The sequence below is a fragment of the Ambystoma mexicanum genome, chromosome 6p (assembly GCF_040938575.1).
Source record: "Ambystoma mexicanum isolate Mex_15411 chromosome 6p, UKY_AmexF1_1, whole genome shotgun sequence".
Taxonomy (NCBI): Eukaryota; Metazoa; Chordata; class Amphibia; order Caudata; family Ambystomatidae; genus Ambystoma; species Ambystoma mexicanum.
Window position 1 is genome coordinate 250,496,370 of NC_090935.1, and position 24,548 is coordinate 250,520,917.

The following is a 24,548-nucleotide window of genomic DNA, read 5'->3' on the forward strand; positions in this document are numbered from 1 at the left end:
CGACACAGGTTTCCAGTAGATGGTAATGTCCACTGCCGCTGTAATGGCATGGTCTGACGCCACTACCCCTTCCCAAAAGAGGGCGAGAGCTTCCATCTTCTTGTCAATAGGAAGGAATCTCAGGGTCAGGCCCAGCTTGTACCAAAGCTCCTGGTTGTATTGGGCCAAGATAGCCAGAGCATTAGCCGATCGTGGATGCTGCCATGTAAATTACGCTCTTCCCCATGGGGTCCAACTTCTTCCACTCGTCCGGGGAAACAATGACGATGAAGCTGTGTTAGCCGAATTGTTTTTGCGTTACCCAACACTACCGAGTCCGGCAAAGGTAGCAACCTCAAGCACTTGGGCACCCTATATTTCTTCTCCAACTTGTCCCGCTTGGTTGGAGTCGTGCATGGGTTCTTTCATTAGGGCTAGTCCTTCCTCCGAAATGTCGTCCAGAAAGGGCACCACCATGATAGTCTTCCTCTTGGACTCTCATCGCTGATACAAGAAGCCCTCTTCCTTCGTTTCCTCGGGCACCAGTAGGATCAGCTCAGAGGCCCTGGAGATCGAGTGGAATGAGCCCACTTCGTCTCCCGGGACGAAGTCCTCATCTTCGTCGAGGGCGTGTTTGTACCAGTGTCCGCATCCGGGTCCGCTAGTTGAGTCGGGGCCGACGTGGTGGAGGAGGCTGATGTGGAGGCTCAGGATGACGCTTTCTATTCTTATGCAGAGGCTGGATAGGGGCCTGTGGCACCACAGGTGTCGGTGCTGGTGGCAACCTCTGCTAGATCTCGGTCGCCAAGGTGTGGAGAGTCGACAGATGTCCGTGGATATGTCCCATGGCTGCAAAGGGGACAGTGGAGCGGTAGGCCCTGCGTCATCATAGTCGTCCTCGTGGACTTTATGGACTGACTTAGGTGGTCGTCGTCCGTGGATGAGATGTCCATCGGTTGAACGCCTACCTTGGGGCGGTTGTGTACCGGATCCTTACCGGTGCCTTACCTCCCCCGCAAGGGGTGCCTGCAGCCTGCGCTGCAACTTCAGCGATTGGGTCACGCCTTGGAGGCAAGGATACCCTTTGGATAATAGGAGCCACCCTCATCGGGTCGGCACCTACCTCCGCCGTGGTTGTCACAGCAGGTGTTGACGAAGTGGTTGACTAGGATTTTGGCTGTGCTAGTTGAGCATGCTTAGGCTGTGCTGCCTTCTTCTCATCCTCCATCCTGGGACTATCCGATTTCTCCCGTAACTTGGCCAGGGTGGATGACTTCCTCTTCAAAAAGGAGCTTGATGGCATTTTGGCTCCTGAGGCAGACAGCGATAATGATCACGGCCCACCAAACCTGTGACCTGCATCAGAGGTGAAGCCGATTGAATGAGACTTACGGTTCTTGGCCTTATCTTACACCCCCATGGATGGGGCAACCTCAAAGGACTTTCACCTCTTCCCAGAGGAAGACCGGCCAGTGCTTGGCGAGGCATTACACTGCTCGGTGCGCGGGGCAGAGGCCTTGTTCGAATTGGGCCATGCCACCAGCGTGCTATGCCCATCTTTAATTGTCTTCTTTGAGAAGCCCAGGCATATCTTGCACTTCACCTCTATGTGGTCCTGGGTGCAGACAGTAAAGACATTGTAGATGTCTGTCCTCCACAAAGTTGTTCCATAGCCCGCATTTGGTGCAGGGCCTGAAGAGGGTCCTTTACTCTTTTCTCCTCCATCATGGTTGGAGGGCGCAAAGTAGGTCCAAGATGGCCTTACTGAAACTTCAATGAATCTTCACCCTTGAGGGGCACAAAAATTCATGGACAACCGATCCCCGTTGCCGGCCGATGAGGAAAAAGCACACAGGCTCTGGCATTAAGACAGATCATTGGAAGTGCACCATGGCTGGATAGCAGACAGGCAGTTAGGGATAATAGAGGAGGAATTAGAAGAGGGGGAGGGGAACTTGAAGATTAGTTGAGCGTCATCTGAGTAACAAGAAGTGAGGAAAGTTCAGGGAATGATGGAAACGAGCTATGGCGTGCTAACCGAGCAAAACAGAAACTTGCTATCATGTTAAATTGTTAAATGGCGACAACGTCAAATAACAATAGTGTGCTAAGTGGGTATACTATAAACTGGACATTATATGCTAAATATGCATACATATGCATAAACTGCTGGTGTTGCTCACCTGGGTTCAGGTATACAGATGCAGGCCGATGGGGAGCAGGTGCAAGTGGATCTAGGTCACCTGGCCTAAGTCATTCCCACCTGGCGCCTTCCAGGTTGCTGCTCTTTTTTCACTGAGTTAGCAAGCCCCGCCCAACTGGTGCCTTCCTGGTTGCCTCTCTTTTCCGCTACTTAAAGGAGCCCTCCAGCCTCTTTTCCTTTGCAGATGGGGAGCAGGTGCAAGTGGATCTAGGTCACCTGGCCTAAGCACCACCCACCACCTTAGCTCCGTCTCTTCACTCTTAGATCAAGGGCGTCTCTTGCCCAGGTGTCCGAAGTGAAAGGCAGTTGAAGAAAAGGGCAATCCCTGTTTGGACCTGTCCGGACCAGGAGGACCCAGGGTTCGACCCCCTGCTCAGACAACAGGTAAGCATGCACCAACATGCGTTTTCTCCCTCTGTCCCCACAGGGCATCCTCAACCCCTCTGGTCCCAATGTGATGTTCCCTTGTGCCCCCCCACCCTTCTTGCACACAGGTGTTGCCTGCTTTGCTTGATTCTTCTACCCTGCTCACCCTCCAGCCTACTTCTGCAGGAGTCTGTCCTGATACATTCTGGTTTCACCATCACCGTCTTGTGGCCAATGCTGGATTTGACTTTCATGGACTTCATTGATTCACGGTGCGTCACCATTTCTCAACTTTCATGCTGGACTTCCTTTGCATCTTGTACCCATGGTGGCCCTGAATCATGCTGTTCCCATCTTCGTCTAGTATCCTTGCTTGCAACATTATGTATTACTACTGACGTCTGCAATTGTATTCCCTCTACCCTCTTGCTTCTCCACTCTTTTTGACTGCTTACTCTCTGTTCTCTCCTCCTCTCCCTGTTCCTATCTCCTCCCACCCTCCCCCTAACTTTCTTCTATGCACTTACTCTATCAAAATTGTCCCTGGACATAGTATGATAGCAACCTTGTGTGTCTCCTCGCCCTCCCCTCATTTGCCCCCCCCCCCACATCTGAAATGTCATCAGGCCTAGTATGATAGTCGCCTGTTGTTCCTCCCTCCCTTTTTGCACCTCTCTCCCTCTTTCGTTTTCTCCGGCTCTACCAGAAATGTTGTTAGGCCTAGTGCGGTAGTCACCTGTCTGTTTCCATTTCCTTCCCACTCTCCCCCTCCCTCCCTAATCTATGTCTTAGCTCTTGCACTATCTGAAATGTCGTCAGGCCGAGTACGATAGTTAATTTCACATCCTTGCTGTTCATGGCCTGCAAGAATGTCTTTGTATTTTCCCTTGCTCCCTCCCTTGCCTTGAAGCGCTTTGAAAAACGTTTATAGGCGCTATATAAATAAACTATCATATACATACATTAAAAAAAAACTATAAGGGTTATTTATTCAAACATTTACCACTTTGATTACTTCTATGGCTAACCTAATGTTTCTAGATTTTACATTGTCCTCACCTCTGGGTTCATTCTATACAGAAATCGTGAAGAGGACACTGTTGGTGAAACGTTTGGTCGGATATATCTCTTTCTTCTGGGATTCACTCACTGTCTCCGCTATTTTGAAGGTCCTCTTGCTCTACACACTCAATCACTTCTGCTCAACTTTGACAAAATTATAATTATATGCTGTGTGGCTGTTACACCTGGTGAGGGAATAAGACACACAGACCACAGACTTGGTTTCTCAAACTTGGATTTATTTATCTTAACCTGCAAAAGAAAGGAAAATAACAAAGAAATAAACCAGGAAAGGATACTGTAGCTTGAAGAGGTTTTCAGGTTGCACAAGGTAGAGTGTTTAGGATAGCAACTCTGCTACTGTTGGTCTCAGTTAGGAACTAGGAGCAGTCTTTATGGGAACTCAGTCTGTAGCAAAAGTATATTCCTGTTAACAAATGAAGAAATGTTCAGAGGAGAAAGGGTAGTCTTACTAGCTTTTCTCACCTTAGTTTGTTTGAGCGTTCATACTTCAAGAGTCCTTTTATCACTCATAGGGTCCTTCGGGCATCAGGCTCTTTAATATCCTATCCTCTTCTTTTTTTTCCTCCCTCTGCCAAACAAAGGGTTCTTTGGGTTACCGGTATACTGATAAACAGTTCTCCTTGAAATCGTCTCTTTGCGTACGATTTCTCTCCTTTATGTGCTTCGGTTTCAATTAGCCCGTCTCAGCCCGTCCCTTCACTGCGTGACAGCGTTATCTGGTTGGCCTGTTCACAGCGGATTAGCCCGTCTTGACTTTATGAGCCGGCCCCGCTTCCCACACAGCTCTTTAGTCCGTCATGACTTTGTGGGCGGGCCCCGATTTGTGGTGTCCCTTGGCTTTACTGTAACGCTGTCGTTGGCCGCGTACTTCAATCAGCTGACGAGGCTCTCTTGACTTGTACGAGCCGACCGCTGTACAGAGGCCGTCAGCTGACGTTCTCCAGCCGGCCAACCGCCGCGGCGCCTCTCTTACTTGTAATTCACTTCATACGCTCAGGCTCCCAGCTGTTCGGGCTTGGTCCGCTGCAGGGCTCCGTCTCCTCGTCTCCCCATATAGCCCGATGAGGTTAACCGTTTTGGTACCGGCGGATCACTGCTCAGGCCCCGCTCCGTCTCCTTTCTATTCTCTGCTACCTTTTTCTTCTGGCAATTCCATATCCTCTGCTGACATGACAAAATGAACTTGTACTGCTCTTCGCAGGGCCAACTCAATTTATAACAAAACAAATTACTCAAATATGCGCAACGGCGCAGTTAATCTCGATCAGTCTCTCACTAACATGCCCATTGATAATGGACGTCTCCCCCTTCACTCTCTTCAGTCGTCTCCTAGCAACCAAAACAAAAGACAATCCTTACTGAAGGAAAGGACCTACCTAACTTTCCCCCCACATTTTATTCTAAAGCCATCTATAAGCATGAGAGAAAGGTTAATCATTATAACAAAGCTGGCCTTACTATGACTATTACCCCTTTGTCTGGACCTACACCCCATCACAGTGGCACAGTTAAATAAAGTGCACCCTAATATGAAATCAGTAAGGCAGTGGGAAGAACACAGGTCGGTGTTATATCCAGATTGAAACTGACCTTCTAGGGACTGAAATGCCACCTCAACCGGTCTGTCAAGAACAGCCTTAAATTACTTCCCAACTTTTTCGTGATGTCAGGCGATCTCTGAAATTTCAAGAAGATTACAGAAGGAAAGGGAATGGTCTGAAAACATTAAGCTACCTGTGTGCTGTGACTAATGGTAGGATGGTAAAAAAAATAATAATAATAAACTTGCCACCAATGTCAGCCTGAAAAAAGCAAAGAATCCTGCTGAAAAAGGATTGGTAAAAAGTATTGATTGTGAGATTAAAGTATAACATTGAAAGCATCTACAATAAACTACACCTGCACGTCCGAAGAGTAGTGATAATTATAGGATGATGAATGATCACCCATTTTGGAGTTGCCAACAAATACATTTAAGATCTAACCTCGAGCTATGCAACAAGGCAATAGAGGCAAATTATGCTGGATTCAGTTCAGGATCAAAATGCTGAAAACATTTAGATTTCCACACATAGCACTATTAGCTACTAGTGAACCTTCAAACATTGGGATTAACGAAAGGCAGGCTACCAAAATGAAGCACATGCCCATTTTCTTTAACAGACAATGGTGTTACTAAAATTGTACTTGAAGAGAATTTCTTACACATTTCTGATAAATTCATTTTATTTTGCTTCCAATTAAAATAAGGGACACTTTAAAAATCTGAAGGAAAATGTCAAAGGGAAGACTGATGCATTCCACACAGAGCAATTATTGCTTGGAAAGGTTTGAGGCAGTCATAACCACTGTGAATTCTCATTGTTATCTTTCCATTGAATTGTTTTTACCCATCCGTGCAATTGCAGTAGCCGAAACACCATTTGCGGCAGTTAATCCTGAATGGACAGTCACTATCACGCTGCAGTATATCAGTGACAACCACCACAAGTTTCCTTCTTGTTCTGCATCTTCAGCAAAATGTAGTTTGAGACGTGAGCACGGCAATCTTGGAAATTCTTGTCTGGGCACATATGGCACTTCACTGAAACAACTAGAAATTGATGTATGGAAAGCCTTGAATCGATCATACCCACTGGGATCTCCTCTGGGAAACTTTCCATTCCATTATTTTTAGGCCAGCTGGCCCATTAAAGAAGAAGACCATGTCAGTAAACATGTGATCTTCCAAACAATGCATATGCCAAGAAAAGAAAAATAGGGCAATGCAAGTAAAGTAAATGGTTTCTAAAACAATAGAAATAAGTTCAAGAAAAACATTTTGGTTAGTCCTTAAATTGAACTTTCCTGCACATTTCTTGAAGTTCACCAACACTATTATAGACCAAAAGAAAATGCTAATCAAGGATATCCTCGCATTAGGCTAATGTACAAGTACAACGCAAATATAGGTTACAAGTCTCTGTATTTATTTGGTTAACCAAAACAGCTAATCAACCACTTTTCCACAAGCGCTGCAAAGGAGACTTATGCATAGGCTATAAACACTTTGAAATAGTTGTAAACTTAAAACAAGCTAACAAACCTGAATGTCTTGGCCAAGTTTAGTCCCAAACCGAATGTTTCTGACGGCATATGGAGATTGACTCATGCTTTCTGTTCCACCACAGAGGACCACCTCAGATTCTTTGAGGCAAATTTCCTGCAAAACAAAATAAAATTACTGTTGGCTTATTTCTTCATAGTACCATTGCATCCACAAGAATAATTTGCAAGGCTCATGCTAGTTGTTTGCATTGCATTTTCCGGTAGTACTAACAAATCTAAAACACTGTGTGCATGGATTGATATCACCATAGACAAATTAGATGAAAAGAGCCCTCCATTGCATGCATCTCGCTATATCACTCCTTAGAGCAACTCTAATTGCAGAAAATGTTAGTAACCCAGGGACAGCCTCTATTGAGCACTGCTTAGGACTTCCCTCTCCAGCCTTCTCCAAAGAAACCGCCGGCTCCCGTCAGCCACCACACTCAACAGGGCTGCCTGGCTTCGAGTAGGACTTCTTAAAGCCTGAAGGGACTCGGGCCCAACTATGAACTGTACTTTATATATTCCTACATTAATATCTAAAAATTGTTTTAAAAAAATTAAAGACCGCCATGCATTAAAACAACTCAGAAAAACTTGACATCTATTAATGTAATAAGTAATTGATATATATAATTGAAAGAAATTTTTCTAAGAATGACACTAATGTAATACTTCCACCAATGCAACAATACTACCCCCCAGACTGGAACAAGAAACAGGCTGTTTTAATCTGAATATTTAATTCTATTTAAAATAATTAATCAAGGAATTGCACGTGATCCCATAAATTACAATGCTGGGGAAGTTGCACACAATCTTTAAATGAATAGAAGCAGCTTGTCTATAGAAAGGAGAACACAACCTGCCTTCTACTGCCTTGCTAATGTTTTCATTCTAATTCGCACAAACATCCATACACGGGAAAACAAAAAGACCTATATATTAACATTAGTTTTCATGAATGTTAATTCACACAATCTACACTATTGCATTGTAGTTGTCTTGAACCCACATCGCTTGTGATATCAAAAGGTGAAGCAGTTCTCATAAGTTGAAAGAAAACAATGTTCATGTTTTTCTCTGAAACCATTAGCAAGTATAAGCATCAGAGGAAATATTTGCTCTAATATACATTTCTCTGATTCTTAGGCAATTCGAACCAAAAACGTTGGACACTATCTATGAAAAACTATTGGTTCCTAGCTTTAACATTGACAGAATTGGATATCTTTGTGGCGTTGAATAGATTGACAATAATTTCAAGGAATTGTGTTTCTTTTTGGAATTCGTTGACAGCACCACCCAACTCTCTCACCAATCAACTTCACCCGCACAACACCCCAATTCCATGTGGTCATTGACAATTAGATTTCAATTACTTTATTAATTATGGCAGACACCAATCAGAAAAACCTGTCCATCCACATTTCAATGTTGCATCTCTAAGGCATCTGGAGATACCACATGGCTTAAAAAATACACAAACACCTTGTACTACATTCCCTTTTTTTATTGTTACAGTTGGAAACCAACTTTTCAATAATAAATACATGTTTACATAGACATAATCAAATATAAAATTATCACATTAAAATGAATTTAGATTAAAAAAAAATGTGTTTGTTACCAAAATATTATACAGAATATTTCTGCAAGGATACCATTTCGTCATTAATTGTTTGGTTTACATAAGGAAAGAGAAAAGAAAAAACAAAACATGGCTTAAATGATTTGTTTGGACATCTTCTTAATAAGGCTCTAACAACAATATATATTTTACAACTGCAATTTGAAGTTTGGTTGATTGAGTATGAAAAAGTCTATACAATAACTCTCCAGGTGTAAGAATTGTAAACCCCTTAAAATACGGTTGGAACAGTCTTTTCCTCATGTCTAACAACATTGGACATTCCGTCATTAAATGTAGATTCTCAGATTGATCAGGATTACAATTTAATCTTCAAACATTATCGGTCATGCAGATCTCATGTCGCTTCAATAGCATTTCTCTGGTTTTACAGAGATTTAGACAAGAGCATAGATATATATTTCTATATTTTTAACAGGGAGATTTTAGAAGGTACGGTTCAGTTGTACAAAATTGTTTAGGCAAAAAGGGATTATCTCTGTACGACTTGTATTTAGGACAGAGGTCAATGGTATTAATCCAATCATAGTGCCAAAGATTGTATTTAGCTCACGTTTGGTTTGTCTTCAAAAGTTCTTCAGATATACTGGCCATGTCTAGTATCTGAGCAACATGATCTCTCCACTCACAAGCAAATTTATGGTCTACATGAAGCATATAGTTGGATAATTTATCTAGAAGTAGATTCTCACTCTTTGCTAGCAGGAATTTCCTATATAGTGTACAGATCTTCCAGCTATACATAATGAATAAAGACGGTCAACCTAGTTCTATTCTTATAATAGGCATGGGCTGGCTCTTAGGTAATCCTAGAATGTTTTCCAATAAACTCCTTCTAATCTAGTCCGATATACATTAGACTTGATAGGTTTAGTTTCTGCCCCATATAAAATAATCTGGACTGTTTTTTGCATGTAATATGTTATTGCTGGAGAATATGAACGTTTACCATATTTATATTGTATTCTTTTTGCCTGTGAGGTGGCAGCTTTAATTTTTCTATGCATCTCAGAAATATATAAGTTATCTGATAGCTGGTTGTTAATATTGATCCCTAAATAATTGTAATAATCAACAATTTCAAGTTTTTTGTTGTTTAGATGCCAGACAGGGGATTTTACTTTATTTCGTTTGTCTGCTGTACAATATAAAATCTTTGTTTTTGCTACATTGATCTCCAATAGAGTTTGGCTAGCATAAGTCTCTAGTGCAGATAAGAGTTTTTGGAGACCTCTTTGAGTCTTGGACATCAAAATGAGGTTTTCCGCATAAAACAAATACACTATGAAAGCTAAACCTAACCGTGGTGGGTCAGCATTCATAGCAATAAAGTTGTTATGCATGTCCGAGATGAAACATTCCCTTTTCAGTCACATAGCTTTTAAAGAGGGTTCCCCCAAAACACATTTAATTGCTATCTGAGGTTTAATACATTTTTGGGACAGTTATCTAAATACTCTGGGATCATTTTACTTACTTCTGGTTTGTCTTTCAAAGGTCCAGGACAGGTATAGACATTAACCAGATTCAGGAAGAACCACCAGGTAAGCTCTTCCTTTCAGTCTGTCCACCTTCTTCCAAAATACCTTTCAGGTAAGCTGCGTCTGTTTTGGGAAAGGACACCGCATTCAATCCAATTTGGAAATGACCATCACAGAGGATTTCCCCATCAGTTCATGTAGTTGGAACACAAATCTGCTCCTCACCAGTAGGACGGCCTTTCTTGCCTTTACGCTCATCTTTTTATGCATTTTAACTTAAATACCAAGTAAACTCCACCCATGCAGCATCCCTTTATCCAACATTTCTCGATTAAAAAGAGCCTGTACTTGGTTCCCCTAACTCACTCATACCCACGATGGCCCTCCCTCTTGCTTTTATTTGCTCATTTAACTCTGTCATATGGGATTATGTTATGTGATGAATTTGGACCTCAATCTGGTCACCTCAATCGACTAGGGGACACAGGTATTTAGCCAAGCCGTTATTACAAGAATACATTTTTCATAATGCCCCTCAGGCACCGAACCAAAACCTGGACTGAATAGAGGAAGCGGAATTAGGGAGCAAAAAGAGGTTAAACCTGGAAAAACACCTAGTCAGGTCACTTTAGCCAGGGAAGGCATTGGCAAACCTGTCTCAGGGCCCAAACGAAGAAAACATTCAGGCAAACCACCTTCAGATGGATTACACCGCACACAATACCCTTCTCTCGCAATCGGAAAAACCAGAATAGACAAGGGAAATGAAATCGTCCCTTCCAGGGCATGGGGACCATAGGAACACCCTCCAAGGACAGGAGTACTAAACAGAATCTTAAAGACCCCTAGAGCCCACCTAACGCACTCACCTTCCCAAGAGTAGCACAGCAGGATACCCTGCACACAAGTAGCCTCTTCATGCACATATTATTAAACTGTGCACGAGGTTATAAATGTAAACCATCACACTACATACTTATTCTGACTAAAAAGAAGTGAGAGAGCCCAGCCAATCCCAACCCTGACACTCTTTAGGTTCACAGCTGCAGACCATCAAATCCCTATGTCTAATTAGGGGAAGAGGACATGTTACTATAGAAGCCAGGCAGCCCAGTTCAGTGTGGTGGCTGACATGAGCAGGCGACGTCTGTTTGGAGAATGTTGGAAGACTGCTGTAGAGGAGAGTTGCTGCAGAGGCTTGAGACTATTTAACTATTTCATTTATAGTAGCGCCCAAAGCTGTGGGCATCTTGGCATTGGTTCTTACAGAGATAAAACAGTTAAACACAAGGTTACAAATGAGTGGGCCCAATAGATTTAACACCTTAATTCATATAGCAGCAAAAGGAGGAATGAAGCATCGCCTAAGGCCAGGAATTCAAGGAGGGAGAATCGAAGAAAAAGAGTAGGATGAAGTGTAAGGGGCTAATCTAAAAGTACAAACTGACTAGAGTCCACTCCCTATGCTAGTATTCAAACAGCTGGATGTCTGCTCAGGCCAGTGTCCATCTATTCACTCATGGTAACAGATTTTAAAGTGCCCCGGGAAACCTTTTGAAAAGCGTCCTTGCCTTGTTTTGAGTTTTTGGTTTTGTCTTAGCTCTGGATCATAGGACTAGGCGAACATGTCCATATTGATACAAGGACAAGCCCTGTATGGGTGTCAGGGATGGCACTCTAATACGAGTGGCACAAGACACCCAGAAGAGTTTGGGTGCTGAAATAAAGTGGACAGATAGGAACACACACAGCGGAAAGGAAAGGGAGTGAAGAGTAGGGAAGAGTAGCAAGGGAAAAGGTACAGAGTGAATACCCTCTTGGGGTGTATGCAGAATAGGAAAAGAGTATTCCACGAACCTTGGAAATACTCTAGCCTTCTGCACAGTTTGCTATAACAGAGTCCCACGCTGTTTGCTCATAACTTGGAACAGCAGCTATGGGTGTCTGTGATATAGAAACGAGACAAGGGAAGGGGCAGAGGTTGACTGATGGGAACCAGCAGACAAGCTCTGTACAAAGGGTCTACAAACAGTACAAGAGAAGATACAACAGACAAATCCAGGAAAGGAGATGATAGCAAACTAGCAGAAGGATAGGAAGGGAAAGTCGAGTAACAGGATATGATAACAGAGGACAGAAAGGTTGGTGGAGCGCTCAGAGGAGCAGGAAGGCAATGAGTAAGCTCACAAGAGTGGGACGGTAAGGTAGAAATATCAGAGGAAAAGGGCTTAGGGCAACAAAGTAAAGAAGACTGCACGGCAAGGATCCCAGAAGGGCCGGGCAGTAAGGAGTGAACCCTGAGGGGCAGGGCCGCCGAATGTAGAAGGTTGCAGAGGGCTGTAGAGGGCTGCTAGGCCGAGGACCCAGCGGGGAAAAAGGTAGGGGGTAGGCAGCGGAGCGTGATAAGCTGCAAGTAGGAAGCCCAGAGGACAAGGGCTGTTGGCAGCCGGAGAAAGGTAGGCTGTAGAGCAGGGAGCCCAGAGGACAAGGGCTACGACAGCCGGAGTGAGGAAGGCTGCAGAGCAGGGAGCCCAGAGGACAAGGGCAAAGGCAGCCGGAGAGAGGCAGGCTGCAGAGCAGGGAGCCCTGAGGACAAGGGCTAAGGCAGCCGGTGTGAGATAGGCTGCAAAGCAGGGAGCCCAGAGGACAAGGGCAAAGGCAGCCGGAGAGAGGCAGGCTGCAGAGCAGGGAGCCCTGAGGACAAGGGCTAAGGCAGCCGGTGTGAGATAGGCTGCAAAGCAGGGAGCCCAGAGGACAAGGGCAAAGGCAACCGGAGAGAGGCAGGCTGCAGAGCAGGGAGCCCTGAGGACAAGGGCTAAGGCTGGAATGCAGCAGAGCGTGATACGCTGCAATGTGGAGAGCCCGGCAGGGCAAGGGCGGAGACTGGAAGGCAGCAGAGCGTGATCAGCTGCAGTGTGGAGAGCCCAGAGGAGCAGGGCTGAGAGGCAGGGAGCCTGGAAGGCTATGACTGGAGGCAGCAGGGTGGAGCAGGCAACAAGGCAGGGAGCCCAAAAGGCTAGGGCTGTAGGCAGCAGGGTGTAACAAGCTGTAAGGCAGGGTCCAAGCAGGAGTGAGGGTAAACAGCATACAAGGATCCGAAGACACTCGCGAAAGGTGGAGGAAGGACTCTCGATGCAAGAGGCTGAGCCACTGCAGACAGCAGCCTTATATACTGCCTAGCCCAGCACAGAGGCAGGCCAATTGGTTTCACCTGGCGAATCACACCTGTAGGCAATCGGCCACCTCCCTTTCTGTTCCTGGGCTGGTGGAAGCAGGACCAGACTCTAAGGCTTCTGGGGGGTGTAGTTCCATAGAAATCCAATAGGAACGGCCAGGAAACAATGCTTGCGGCCAGGTGCATTATGGTATGCGTAGTTAGTTGACAATAATCATTAAGTAGCAAAGTCCAAATGGAGCGAAAATGGATGTGCCCATGGCGCATGCATGACAATGGGACCACTCCATGGTTAATGTGGTTGTTATTTTTCCCTCTAATCGTTACAGGTAGGAATACCCACCCCCCACAACCTGGTTCTCAAAGGTTAGTAATTTGTCTTTATTTCAGCTGATTGTCTCAACTGCCATCAGAGTCTTGACTCAAACCCCCATGCTGGCTTCATCCAAATGCTTGTCTCCTGGATTGGTTCCTGCAAGTTCCTGCCCCTGGGTTTTCATCAGGTCTCTAATTCTATCTTGGCTCGTCCCTTCAACCTGGCTGGTCTCTAGCTTTGGCTTAGATGGCTCCAGCACCACATTCTCTTTCTCGCAAATACTAATTCCCCTCATGGCTTAGCGAACAGACCTTTTTCTTAGTCTCCTAGTCTGCTAATATCCCTTTCACTACTTGCCCAGACCTAGTTGTATTCTCTATTTCTATTCACTGTAGCACCACTCTTTCTCTGAAGCACCATCCTAGCACCCAACAAGTCTGGTGCCTTATGCCTCCGTATATACAGGTGCTGACAAAGTAATAGGAACAATGTAGGTTCTGGTTCGTGGGTCTGTTTCCCCAAATACCTTTGAATTGCGTGATTGACCCATGTTTAATGATTCCATTACTTTGGCTGGTGTTTCATTTTTCCCGCCAGTGTTGTGCACCATTACTGAACAGGCGGCACTAACTTGGCAGCCAAGGGACTAACACCACTCGCTTCCCTGTGTCTCCTAACTTGTCATTTCTAAGTCTATGCTGCATGCTGTTAGGCATCTGGTGTATAATTATTGGTTGGCTCCAGGCTGTGGCCCATGTCAGTGTTTATGCATTCGGGTGATTTCTTTTTTCTACTCTTGCTCCACATGTGGACCAACGGCCGTGTGCTTAGTAAAGAGAAAAAATACTTAAGCAAGCAGCCTTACCCTCTCCGATCATAATGCATATTTCGTCCTGGCGGACGTGGAGTCATTTCACTCTGCTAGGCAAAGGCTCTACGGTGCTCCTCTATCATTACAGGAAGGGTTGGGATGCTCTGGGGGGATCCTCCTTAAATTTTCAGTAGGGCTTGCTCAGAGAGTGAGCCGCGCCTACTGGCTACACGAGATCCTCAGACTTCCTCTTCGTGTGACAGCCAAGTAACCCTCTTCACAGGAGGTTTTTGCAAGATCTTCTGAGGCAACATTTCCCTGTGGATAATATTCTTATTCCTTTATCACCTGCCAAGTGTCAGGAGCCAAATAGAATGAATAGACGAAGAAAAAGCGTGAGGGGAGAGGATGGGAAATGGGACAAAGATGGCAAATGGGCAGGAAGTCAGGAAGGCTCTATTAGATACAAAATAGCTTATTCTGGCAGGGCAGTTACCATTCCAAGATGGCCCCCAGATTAGATTTACAGGAAATAACAAAGTTAGAGCAGACTTAGAAATTAGGCAGGGCTATAAACGACACGCTCTGGCATTAAAAGGTTGCCTGCCAATGGTCTGCGATGGATCTACTCATGGTCCCATTGCAACTCCTTGTTTGTTTTTTGACACTACTTTGGATTTTTGCTGGCTACTCAGGCTGCACCCCAGTCCATGGTGACTAGTTTTGTTCGGTTTCTGCTCTACCTTCTTTGTTTTCCCTCTTAAATAGCACACTTGCCTGCTCTCCTGTATTTTCCACTGCTGCCTTGGCTTCCAGCATACTTTCTGTATCATCTAAGTTCTGCCCTTTCCGGTCCGGTCCCCTCTATGCGCACGCTTCCCCTCCCTATGTTCAGAATGCCACCGCCACTCTGGCTTTCCCATGGAAGGCTAACTCGGATGTGATGCTGCTCCAGCAAAGCACGTCTTCATGTCCAGTGCACTTCTCCCTCTAGGACGTTTACTTAATTGCACACTCTGCGCTCGCTGGCTGTGGGCTATCTTATATGTTGTTGCTTACTTCTCCTTGATGTGCCTGTACTCCCTTTATTAAGCTTGATATGTCACCAGCGTTTTTCTCTGCCGCTATATCTTCACTAAGGGGGATAGGGAGGGTCTGGTGGGTGTCAGAGGGGCAACATGCCCAAATGCCCACTACCAGGTGTGGAAAGGGATGATCATGCTTTAAATAATTAAATAAGGGATCGAAGCTAACTACCCATTGTGACACCAGTTTAAAATCTCCTCAAATTGTTAAAAAAGAAAGAAAAAAGCATTGATATCTCCTCAAATCATCTTTTCTTTGTTATGGAAAGATAAGCCCTCAATTGTAATGATTTTTCCAGAAGTTAAGGTAGTTGGACAATATGAATATTCATGGATTGAACCTGATTTATGTGGGACAGAAGCATGGTGTCTAGCCATATGCCTAACAGTTGTAGCAATTAAAAACATCATGTCCGCCTTTCTATCTGCTGAATGGGCAGCCACTACTAAATAATCCTTCACGCTATCACATTAAAATGATAATCCAAGTGTTATTTTAAAATGTTAACTCTGTGTCCTATTCTTCCTATTCTTAATCATTCTGAAAGATCCCCAAGGGCAGCCTGTGAGTTAGTAGACAACCAGGTATTTTCTGTTTAAAATTAGCAATAGGAACAAGAAGCTGGAGATAAATCTTTCACTACCAAAACTCGGCACGTTTATTGTGCTGTGATGCTGCTCGTGGGAACTCTGGTGAAAATCCCCATGGAATCCTATGGGCTCCAAAAACTGGGAATTTACACCACCATACCATCACTTTTAATCCTGTGGTAATGCCACGTGACCTAATGGCAGTATCAGAGTGTGGCAGTAATTCTGGATTTTACCACCAAACTCTTGATGAGCCCCATTGTGTTGTTAAACCAGAGCAGAATAACCACAACTGTTACAATTAAGCGAGATGGGCAGCTAGGTGAACAAGCCCAATCCACAACTCCTGTCCCTGATTAAGTTGCATTCCTGTTGAAGAGGTTAATTGTAAAGTCCTTAAGAAAAGTACACACACAAAATACATTTAGGAGGATCATCCAGCATTGCACATAAAACTAGTTGAAATCACTGCTTTTTTGGGTGTCTAAAATTGCCAATATTGCATCACACCAGTGTAAACAAACGATTTCCTGCCTATTGAACCCCATTTATAAACAGAGAAAAGATTTTGGACCTCATTACGTGTATGGTAGTGCGAGTAAGTGGGGTCATTTCATTGCTGCCACTTTACAGCATTGCTGTACTATGATGTTCGGTGGTTAGTCGGATGATTGGCCTCCATTAAAAAGCTGGTGGTAAACCTTACCGCCAAAAACTGGCAAAATTTACTGAGCAGAATGACTACTCGTGGTAAATCCACCAAAATACACGAGTCCTATGGACTCTAAGAATGGGGATTTACACTAAAGTGCCACCACTCATAATCCATGCCACAGGACTGAATGGTGGTAATGTAAACGGTTCTTGAAGGACAAACAGCCTGCTACCCCTTTCATGAAATTAGCCTACGGTTGCTTCATATTGTGCTAAAATATTACTTGTCAACCAAAACTAAAAGGAACACAGCAAGGCAAAAAGACAAAGAACAGAGAGATGCACACGTCTCGCTGGGGCCAACAGAGCAAGCAGGGTCGTGGTGAGCACCGCATGGGCTCGGGAGTGGCAAGGAACAGGCTTCCAACAAGCGGATGACAACATCACAGGAATGGGACAGATTTTCACTGTCCGATGCAGTACGGTAATCGGCATACGGCCTGCAGTGCTGGGAACGGCAGGCTCTGGTAAAGAGGAGGCTTTTTATTGAGAGTTGGTGCAGGCGAAATTGTCCTTCAGGAGTGAAAGTGATAGGTTGGGCTGACCGGGGTTGGCAATATCATGAAAAGAAAAGGGTTGTGCGGAGAAGTTCGTAGTCTTGAATTCAGCATTCCTGCTGCTAGGCTGATAACTTGCCCAAGGAACCCTCTTGGAGCCTCGCTTTGTTTCTGTTCCCGGGCCGGCCATTCAAACATGGCCACCGGGCTGCAGTGAGGTTTGCTGGTTCCGGATTCATTCATTGAGGCCAACAATAACCTCATCTGTTTGTTTGTGCTGCCTGACAATTGCCTGCTCGATTTGTAAAATACTGCATTTTTTCAGCATCCTTTCTGCTAGGAAGGACTGACAGGCCGGGTGGCCCTTAAGAGTTTGTTTTGTACTTCGACCTGCCTGTCCCTTCGGGTGCAAGGCCACCTGGTGAGTTTCTTTGTGCACTGTGCAGCTCCTCTGTCCGTCTCTTTCCTCCTACTCACATGGCACTCTCCATCTCCCCTATCTATTCCAACTGTTACTCTATCACCTATCCAACCCCACTCTTGAAGCCTAGAAGGAAAAAGTTTAAAGAAGCTCACCTGGTCTCCAACCCAGGTCTACCTATAGCTGATACCTAGGTCAATGCCTCCTGCAGGCAGACTATCACTGAGATTTTTTTTGTTCTGTCCCTTACCCGGACCTATGTACTCCCCATTTGGTCTCAAACCTCTCTCCTTTTTCCCTCTTCACCCATTAATGGTGGAACTAGATGGGAGTTACTCTTGGCACACTTCTCATCCTGTAGGTGCATCAATAATGTCTATTACAATGACACAGTCATGGACCAGGGTTCTCAACCTAATCTACTCCTCCTAGATTGGTGCCTGTGTCTCTCATTAACTTCCTCCCTTCTTCCGTCACTCCACCCCTCCCCAACGTCTTCACCACCACCGACGGAGTGCCACTGCCCTTTATCCCTCCTCGGAAAACTTTCAAAGGTGGTAACCAGCTCCACTTAGCTACTTTGAATGCTCGTTCCGCTGTTAAACACTCCTCCGTCATCTGTCTCCTTCCTGAATACTTTGACCTTGATGTCTTCGCCCCTTATCGAGATGTGGTACAATGCCAGCTCTGTCACTGCTCTTGACTCTCTCCTTACCAAGGGCTACAAGGTCCTCTCCAAACCTAGGCCCAACCGGCCTGGAGGTGGAGTGGCCATGATTTTTCCTGAGTGGGTCCCTGCTTCTATCATACCTACTCAGTCCTACTCCTCTTTTGAGGTCCTCGCCTGTAGGCTTGCTGTCTCTCCTACCCTCTTTTCTTCCCCTCGCCACCATCTATATGCCCCCTGGCTGGGTCTCTCTCTTCCTCTCTAAATGGGCTGACCGCATCTCTTCTCTCTTGACCTCAACGTCTAAGGCTACAAGGTTCTCTCCAAACCTAGGCCCAACCGGCCTGGAGGTGGAGTGGCCATGATTTTTCCTGAGTGGGTCCCTGCTTCTATCATACCTACTCAGTCCTACTCCTCTTTTGAGGTCCTCGCCTGTAGGCTTGCTGTCTCTCCTACCCTCTTTTCTTCCCCTCGCCACCATCTATATGCCCCCTGGCTGGGTCTCTCTCTTCCTCTCTAAATGGGCTGACCGCATCTCTTCTCCTTTGACCTCAACGTCTAAACCCCTCCTCCTTTAGATATCAATATCCACCTTCACTGTCCTGAATCATTCACTTCACTATTTCATGACCTTAGTGACTCCATCTCCCTTACCATTTTTCCTCTATGGAGGCCTTCATCTCTGCAGATATCCCCATTTCTAACCTGCTCACTACCCACCTTTCCTGGTCTGACCACTCTCTTCTCTCCTCCCGCTTGGGGCTCCTCGACTCCCTTGCAGAGCCACCTCCCGCTCTGCCAGCCTCTTTCGCAGTCATTCGACCGATGAAGCAAATGCCAGTCGCTGCTTTTACTTCCAGCTTCATCTCCCCTCCTATCCCAACTATTGACTCTTCCTCTGACTCTGTCCTTGCTAACCTACAGCTCTCCATCTCCAATACCCTCAACATCCTTGACCAGTCATGAGGACCCACCTGAAGTCTGCATCTAAGCACAAAGGCTGGTATGACTCTGATCTAGCTTGTCTGAAACGTAAATGTTGAGTTGCTGAACGAAGTGGCAGACCTTGGGCACATCCGCTGATAAACTGGCCTATTGCTTGCTTCAAAGGCAATATCATTTCTCCATCCGCTCCAAGAAGAGGGCCCACATTCAAGCCTGTATCTCTGGAGCCACTAACAACACTGCTGAACTTTCAAAAATCTGCAAGGAACTCGCCAATCCAACTGCAGTCTCTACCTATTCCCTTCCTTCCCAGTCTCTCTGCATCGAACTGTCCTCCCATTTCACCTCTAAAACACAGGACATCCGGTCCACACTCTTGCACCCCTATATCTACTCCCCTTCCTGCACTCTTGCCTGACTTGCCCCCCCCAAATCTCCTCCACACTCTACTCCTTCTTGCCCAGAGCACCTGATGAGGTCTCTAAAGTTGTCCGCTCTATGAAGGTCTCATCCAAGCAAGTGCTCCCCGGCTCCAGCCGATTTCTGTAACCACTCCCTCACCACTGGCTCTTTCTCTCTATTCCTCAAGCACTCCCTTGTGCACCCTTGCTTAAAGAAAGCCGCCTGGTGACCCTTCCTGTCCAGCTAACTACCGCCATATCTCTACCACCTCCTTTCTGGGAAAACTCTTGCAGAAGCTGGTCTTTCCCCCAACTGATCCATCATACTGAACTTGCCGGTTGTCTCCATGACCATCAACATGGATTCTGGGCATCCAGAGGCATGGAAACGGCTCTCCTGAACGCCCATGAAGAAATGCTCGCTAATCTTGAATCCAACTCTCCTGCTGTTTTCATCTCTCCTCTGCCTTTGACACAGTAAACCGTTCTATCCTCATAAAATGGCTCAGAGATATCCTCGGCATCACGGACCGGGCACTGGATTGGCTGACCTCTTTCCTAACCAATTGCCCTCCTCAGGTGCAATTGGGCCCTTTCTCCTCCACCACCCCACTCTCTACCTGCAGTGTTCCCCAGGGCTCTATCCTATGACTGTGGCTTTTCAATATCTACCTCGCCCCTCTTGCCCATCTGTTCTCCTCCTTCTCCCCCAATTTCCAGTGTTATGCTGAGGACACACAGCTTTCTTTCAAACTTCTCTCTACTACCTCCTCTTCCTCCTCTCTCATTCCCGATTGTCTAACAGCTATTCAGTCATGGTGCACGGTTAATGATCTGTCTTAATGCCAGTAAGACAGAGATCCTTCTTACTGTAAAACCTGCGCCCGGCTTCCCTCCTGCCCTCTATCCTCACCATCTAGCGAGGCCAAATATCTTAGCATCATCTTCGACTCCTCTCTCTTCTTCACACCTCATATCTTGGACCTTGCCAGGAAGGCCCACTGTCAGCTTCACCTCCTTAGAGGCATTCTGCCTTTCCTCATCTTCCCCAGAAGCTCAATGTTTCCAGAGTGCTGGTCCTCTCTAGGCTGGACTACTGCAACAGCCTCTTCCTCAATCTACCCCCTGCCTCCTTTCGCCCGCTTCAGCTAATCCAGAATAGGGCTGCAAGAGTTATCCTAGCCTCAAGCCCGGGACCATCTCTCCAGCCCTACAATCTCTCCACTGGCTCCTGGTGGCCACAAGGATCAAATTTAAGACCCTCTACATCATCCACAAGGCATTCTGGGCCCCCGCTATCTCCAACTTTCTCTCCCTAAATACCTCCCTGCTAGAGCCCCCTGCTCTTCTATTTGCAACTCTGCTGATCAAATGCTTCTCCAAGTAGAGAGTGGGGGGTAGGTCGCTATCCTCAGCTGGTGCCTCCCTGTCCCCTCTCAGATTAGAGCCGGACCTCTAATCTCTGGAACCTTCTCAAAACTCTTCTTTTCTCTTCCTCTTTCCCTGTCTCCCCTGCTAATTACCCCACTGTCGATGAGACTGGTGTCCTGGTCCTTCATGAATCTAAAATGGTTACCAGGCCCTCTGCACAGTCTACACCAGCACCCATCTCCCTCGGCACTGCCCTCTTAGCCCCCAGCCGGGCGGCTGTACATCCCTCTCACCCCCTTGGGACACCTCCATCTTAACACTTACCAGCGGCCTCCTCCCCTGGAACCCCCTGGCACTTCCCCATACCTTGTTCCCTCCTCCCCTCCCTTCATCCTGCACTTCTCGTCACTGCATTTGCACATTCGAATGTCACAAGGCCTAGTAGGACCATGATTGTTTATTTACTGTGTTTGCTTTAGTTTACTTACTCACCTTGTCCCCACCCCACTTTTGCCTTGTGGGGCCTGGAAACGGCATTTTGTTGTATAGACGCCTTACAAATTTTCACTAAAATAAAAAATAAAGGCAAATTCACATCTGTTAATGTACTTTAGAACTGTCTCCTCTCACTATCAGAATGAGACTAATTGAGAAAATGCTAACAAACATATTTGTTCATTGGTATGCATGAAAAGCTTCCTTTCTTTTGGAGATGTCAAAGGCATAGGAGAGAGCAGATAAGGTTTGTGCCAGGCCTTTTTACACATGAACATCTTGTAAATATGACAGCTTCATTATTTACCTGTGTACATTTATGCACAAGTTTAGAGCAGAGGGTGGTGCAAAGGTCATGAATGCTTCTTTTGATTTTCATCTACATGGATGTATAGCAAGCCATGGAGAAAAGCCTCTGAAACTGAATTTATTTCTCTCAAGCGTTTCAAAAAAGAAACTGCACACAGTTATAAAAGGAATTGTTTCTTTCAATTCAGCTTCTGCTGTTTGGTATGTCTGTTGTGCACAGTGCACTGTGTCTCTGCCACTGTCTGCAGTTGCATGCAGCATGTAAAAATACTTCACCAGGCTTTGCACTGCTGAAAAGTGACTCTGCACTGCCAACACAAACCCTGATTCATAGGAACTGTGTAAAGTGCATTTTTGGCGTGCAAAGTCAGTGCAAAGTCATTTTTGCAGTACAAAATGACTTTGCACTGCATAAATACACTTTGCATGGTTCCATGAATAAGGCATTGGGTCGGCAGTGCCAGTGAAAAGTCACTTTTCGGCAGTGCAAACTTGCAAAGTCACTTTCAACCGTGCAAAAAATTCCATGAATCAGGCCCAAAAATGTATCTGTACATGACATTGCTGACGAGTCGGGATCGACACTTCCCTGCTGATACAAAACTCTCTAATGACTATCAGTGCAAAATGGCACAACCCGGCCGCCGTTTCTGCCACACCCAGGTAAACTAGCTATTCCTTGGAGCCTATGGCATAGCTGTGAAAAACAACATAGTTTGGTATGGATTTAAACCCAAAGACTACCAGATGGCACACCACCAACCCCTGCTGAAGATTAGGATGTATATCAGTAATTGCTAAAGCCATTAACATGATAGAAAAGTAATTTGGGAACAATTTGGGAACAACCAAATCATGTTGGGGCAGAGTACACGAGTGCAGGAGTGGCAACGCGTACTCTTCTTCCGTCCCAGTGTCAGCATGAAAACCAGATAAAATTATCAGTTTATCATTTTTTCATATTCTCTGATTACATGAAGTAATCATCGGAAACCTTTGCCACAACATTTCAACTTTGTATTTATTGAAAGCTCCTTCGCAACACAACACTTGCATTGGTCTGCTTACAACAACAGGGCCTTTTCAGCTCCTGCATTTGTGCATCACTAATCCAGTGCTTTGCTGGGTGCATGGTGTCATGAGAACATAGCTATTTATGTATGTATGTATTGGGTATACCCCTTAAGTGCCAGGCTATTATGCAAGCTTATGCAAAAAGGACGAGCATACTCGTCCTTAGCACTTAAGGGGCGCCTAGACAGAAAATGGTGTTTCAAGGCGCCCTAAGACAAAAAAATGGGCCGGGGACAGGGAAGAAAACGCCAATGAAAGTCCTACTAGGCCTTGCTGTTAACAATATAGCAGATAGAAGCCGTCTGTCAGACGCCAGTGAGATAAATCAGTAGCTCCGGACCCTTAACCACATATTCTGATTCCTTCTCTTAAAATATCTTGGTGAAGCAACTGCACATGCACGTGGTTGGGCAACCAGTAAGGCTCGAAACAGAGAAGTATCCAAAGCAACCTTAAATATAAATTCCACTCAGCCTCATGGAGCCTCACCAGTCTGGAACCCAGAGTCTTTAGGTCCTTTAATCACTGCTTACTCAGTTGAAGTTCTGTCCCATTCAGCCGCAGCACGTCCCAGAATGCAGCCAAACCACGCTCGCCTCACCAGCCTACGCCAGCTCCCACAGAATGTAGGCACACAGCTGAGAAATAGATGTTGCAGCTGTCAATGCTCTATTAGTGTAATCAAAATGTAACCAGGTCCGTGCTCAGCCACTTGATTTATAAGCACTGTGTGTCCTTCACTGAAGTCTTCGTAAAAACAAACATTGGTAAAGCCAGCAGTTTTTGCTTGTGAACAAGTATTAGGCATTTGCCAAGCACTGCTGTTAGATGCCCAGTTACTCACGCCAAAAGACGACTTTGCCAACACAAACGCCCAAACTGTTGTCATTGCCAATGCTTGTTCTTTTCGAATCAATTAGGATAAAATCAATAGAAGATATTGTGTGAGTAGATGTACTCTATTGGTGAAAGTAAGATGCAAGCACCTAGGGACTTGAAAAATAAGTTATTGATGGTAGAATAAACATCTGCGAAAAAATCCTTATAATAACAGAAGCTTTATATAGTGTGGGATAGGGGATGCAGGTATAGGGGAACCTGAGGCTGAACAGGGCAGTTCCTGTGTTAAGTAAAGATGTGGGGTAGCACACTTAGGGTGTACTACAACAACCTTAGCCTCCTGGCAATAGGACCCGACCTTTGATATAAGTCTGAACTACACAGGTTGGTAGTGAGGTGGAGCAGTCATGCTTATCTCAAGAGGGGTCAATGTGAGCAGTAGATCAGTTACACAAAAATTCACAATGACAAGTATTCAAACAAACTCTTAAACTCAAGATTTCTTGATAAAACAATCAATTATTTATTTACCAGTTATTTCAAATAAGCTTTCCTAGAAGGGAGCAATATAATAGCAACACACAAATACCTTCAGAAAATAGATACTCTTAGTTTCTAATTTTCTAAATCAGCAAGCACCCATTGGGGATGCCACACAGACCTTTCCTACACCCTCAGGTGACATCAATTGTTTAAGACACTGTGGACATTGATATGTTACGGTTTGGCATTTAGAATATCAGGGAGATGTGTCAAAGTAAAGGTTATTAGAACATACAAGAGATCACAATTATTCTTAAGCAGGCAATGTCTTTTCAACCCATCCCAAAGCCAGACGAGAGAAGAGTTTTTCAGTGGAAATAGGTTAGGCCAAGGTCAATAGGCAATAGTCTATGTAGCTGAAGCACTTCTTGCAGGTAAGTCGAAAAAGTATTTGCACAATGTTTTAGAAGTCTGGCAAAAAAGGAGAATCAATGTAG

General features: G+C 45.3%; 1 protein-coding gene across 1 annotated transcript in view; it reads right to left on the bottom strand.

Annotated features, from left to right (window-relative positions):
• The window catches only part of ACAA2 (acetyl-CoA acyltransferase 2), a 417,950-nt gene that overhangs the window by 239,170 nt on the left and 154,232 nt on the right, over positions 1 to 24,548 (bottom strand). Inside the window, exon 4 of the mRNA XM_069626958.1 lies at positions 6,720 to 6,836. Coding sequence (XP_069483059.1) covers positions 6,720 to 6,836 — 117 coding nt within the window. The remainder of the gene's footprint in view (positions 1 to 6,719; positions 6,837 to 24,548) is intronic.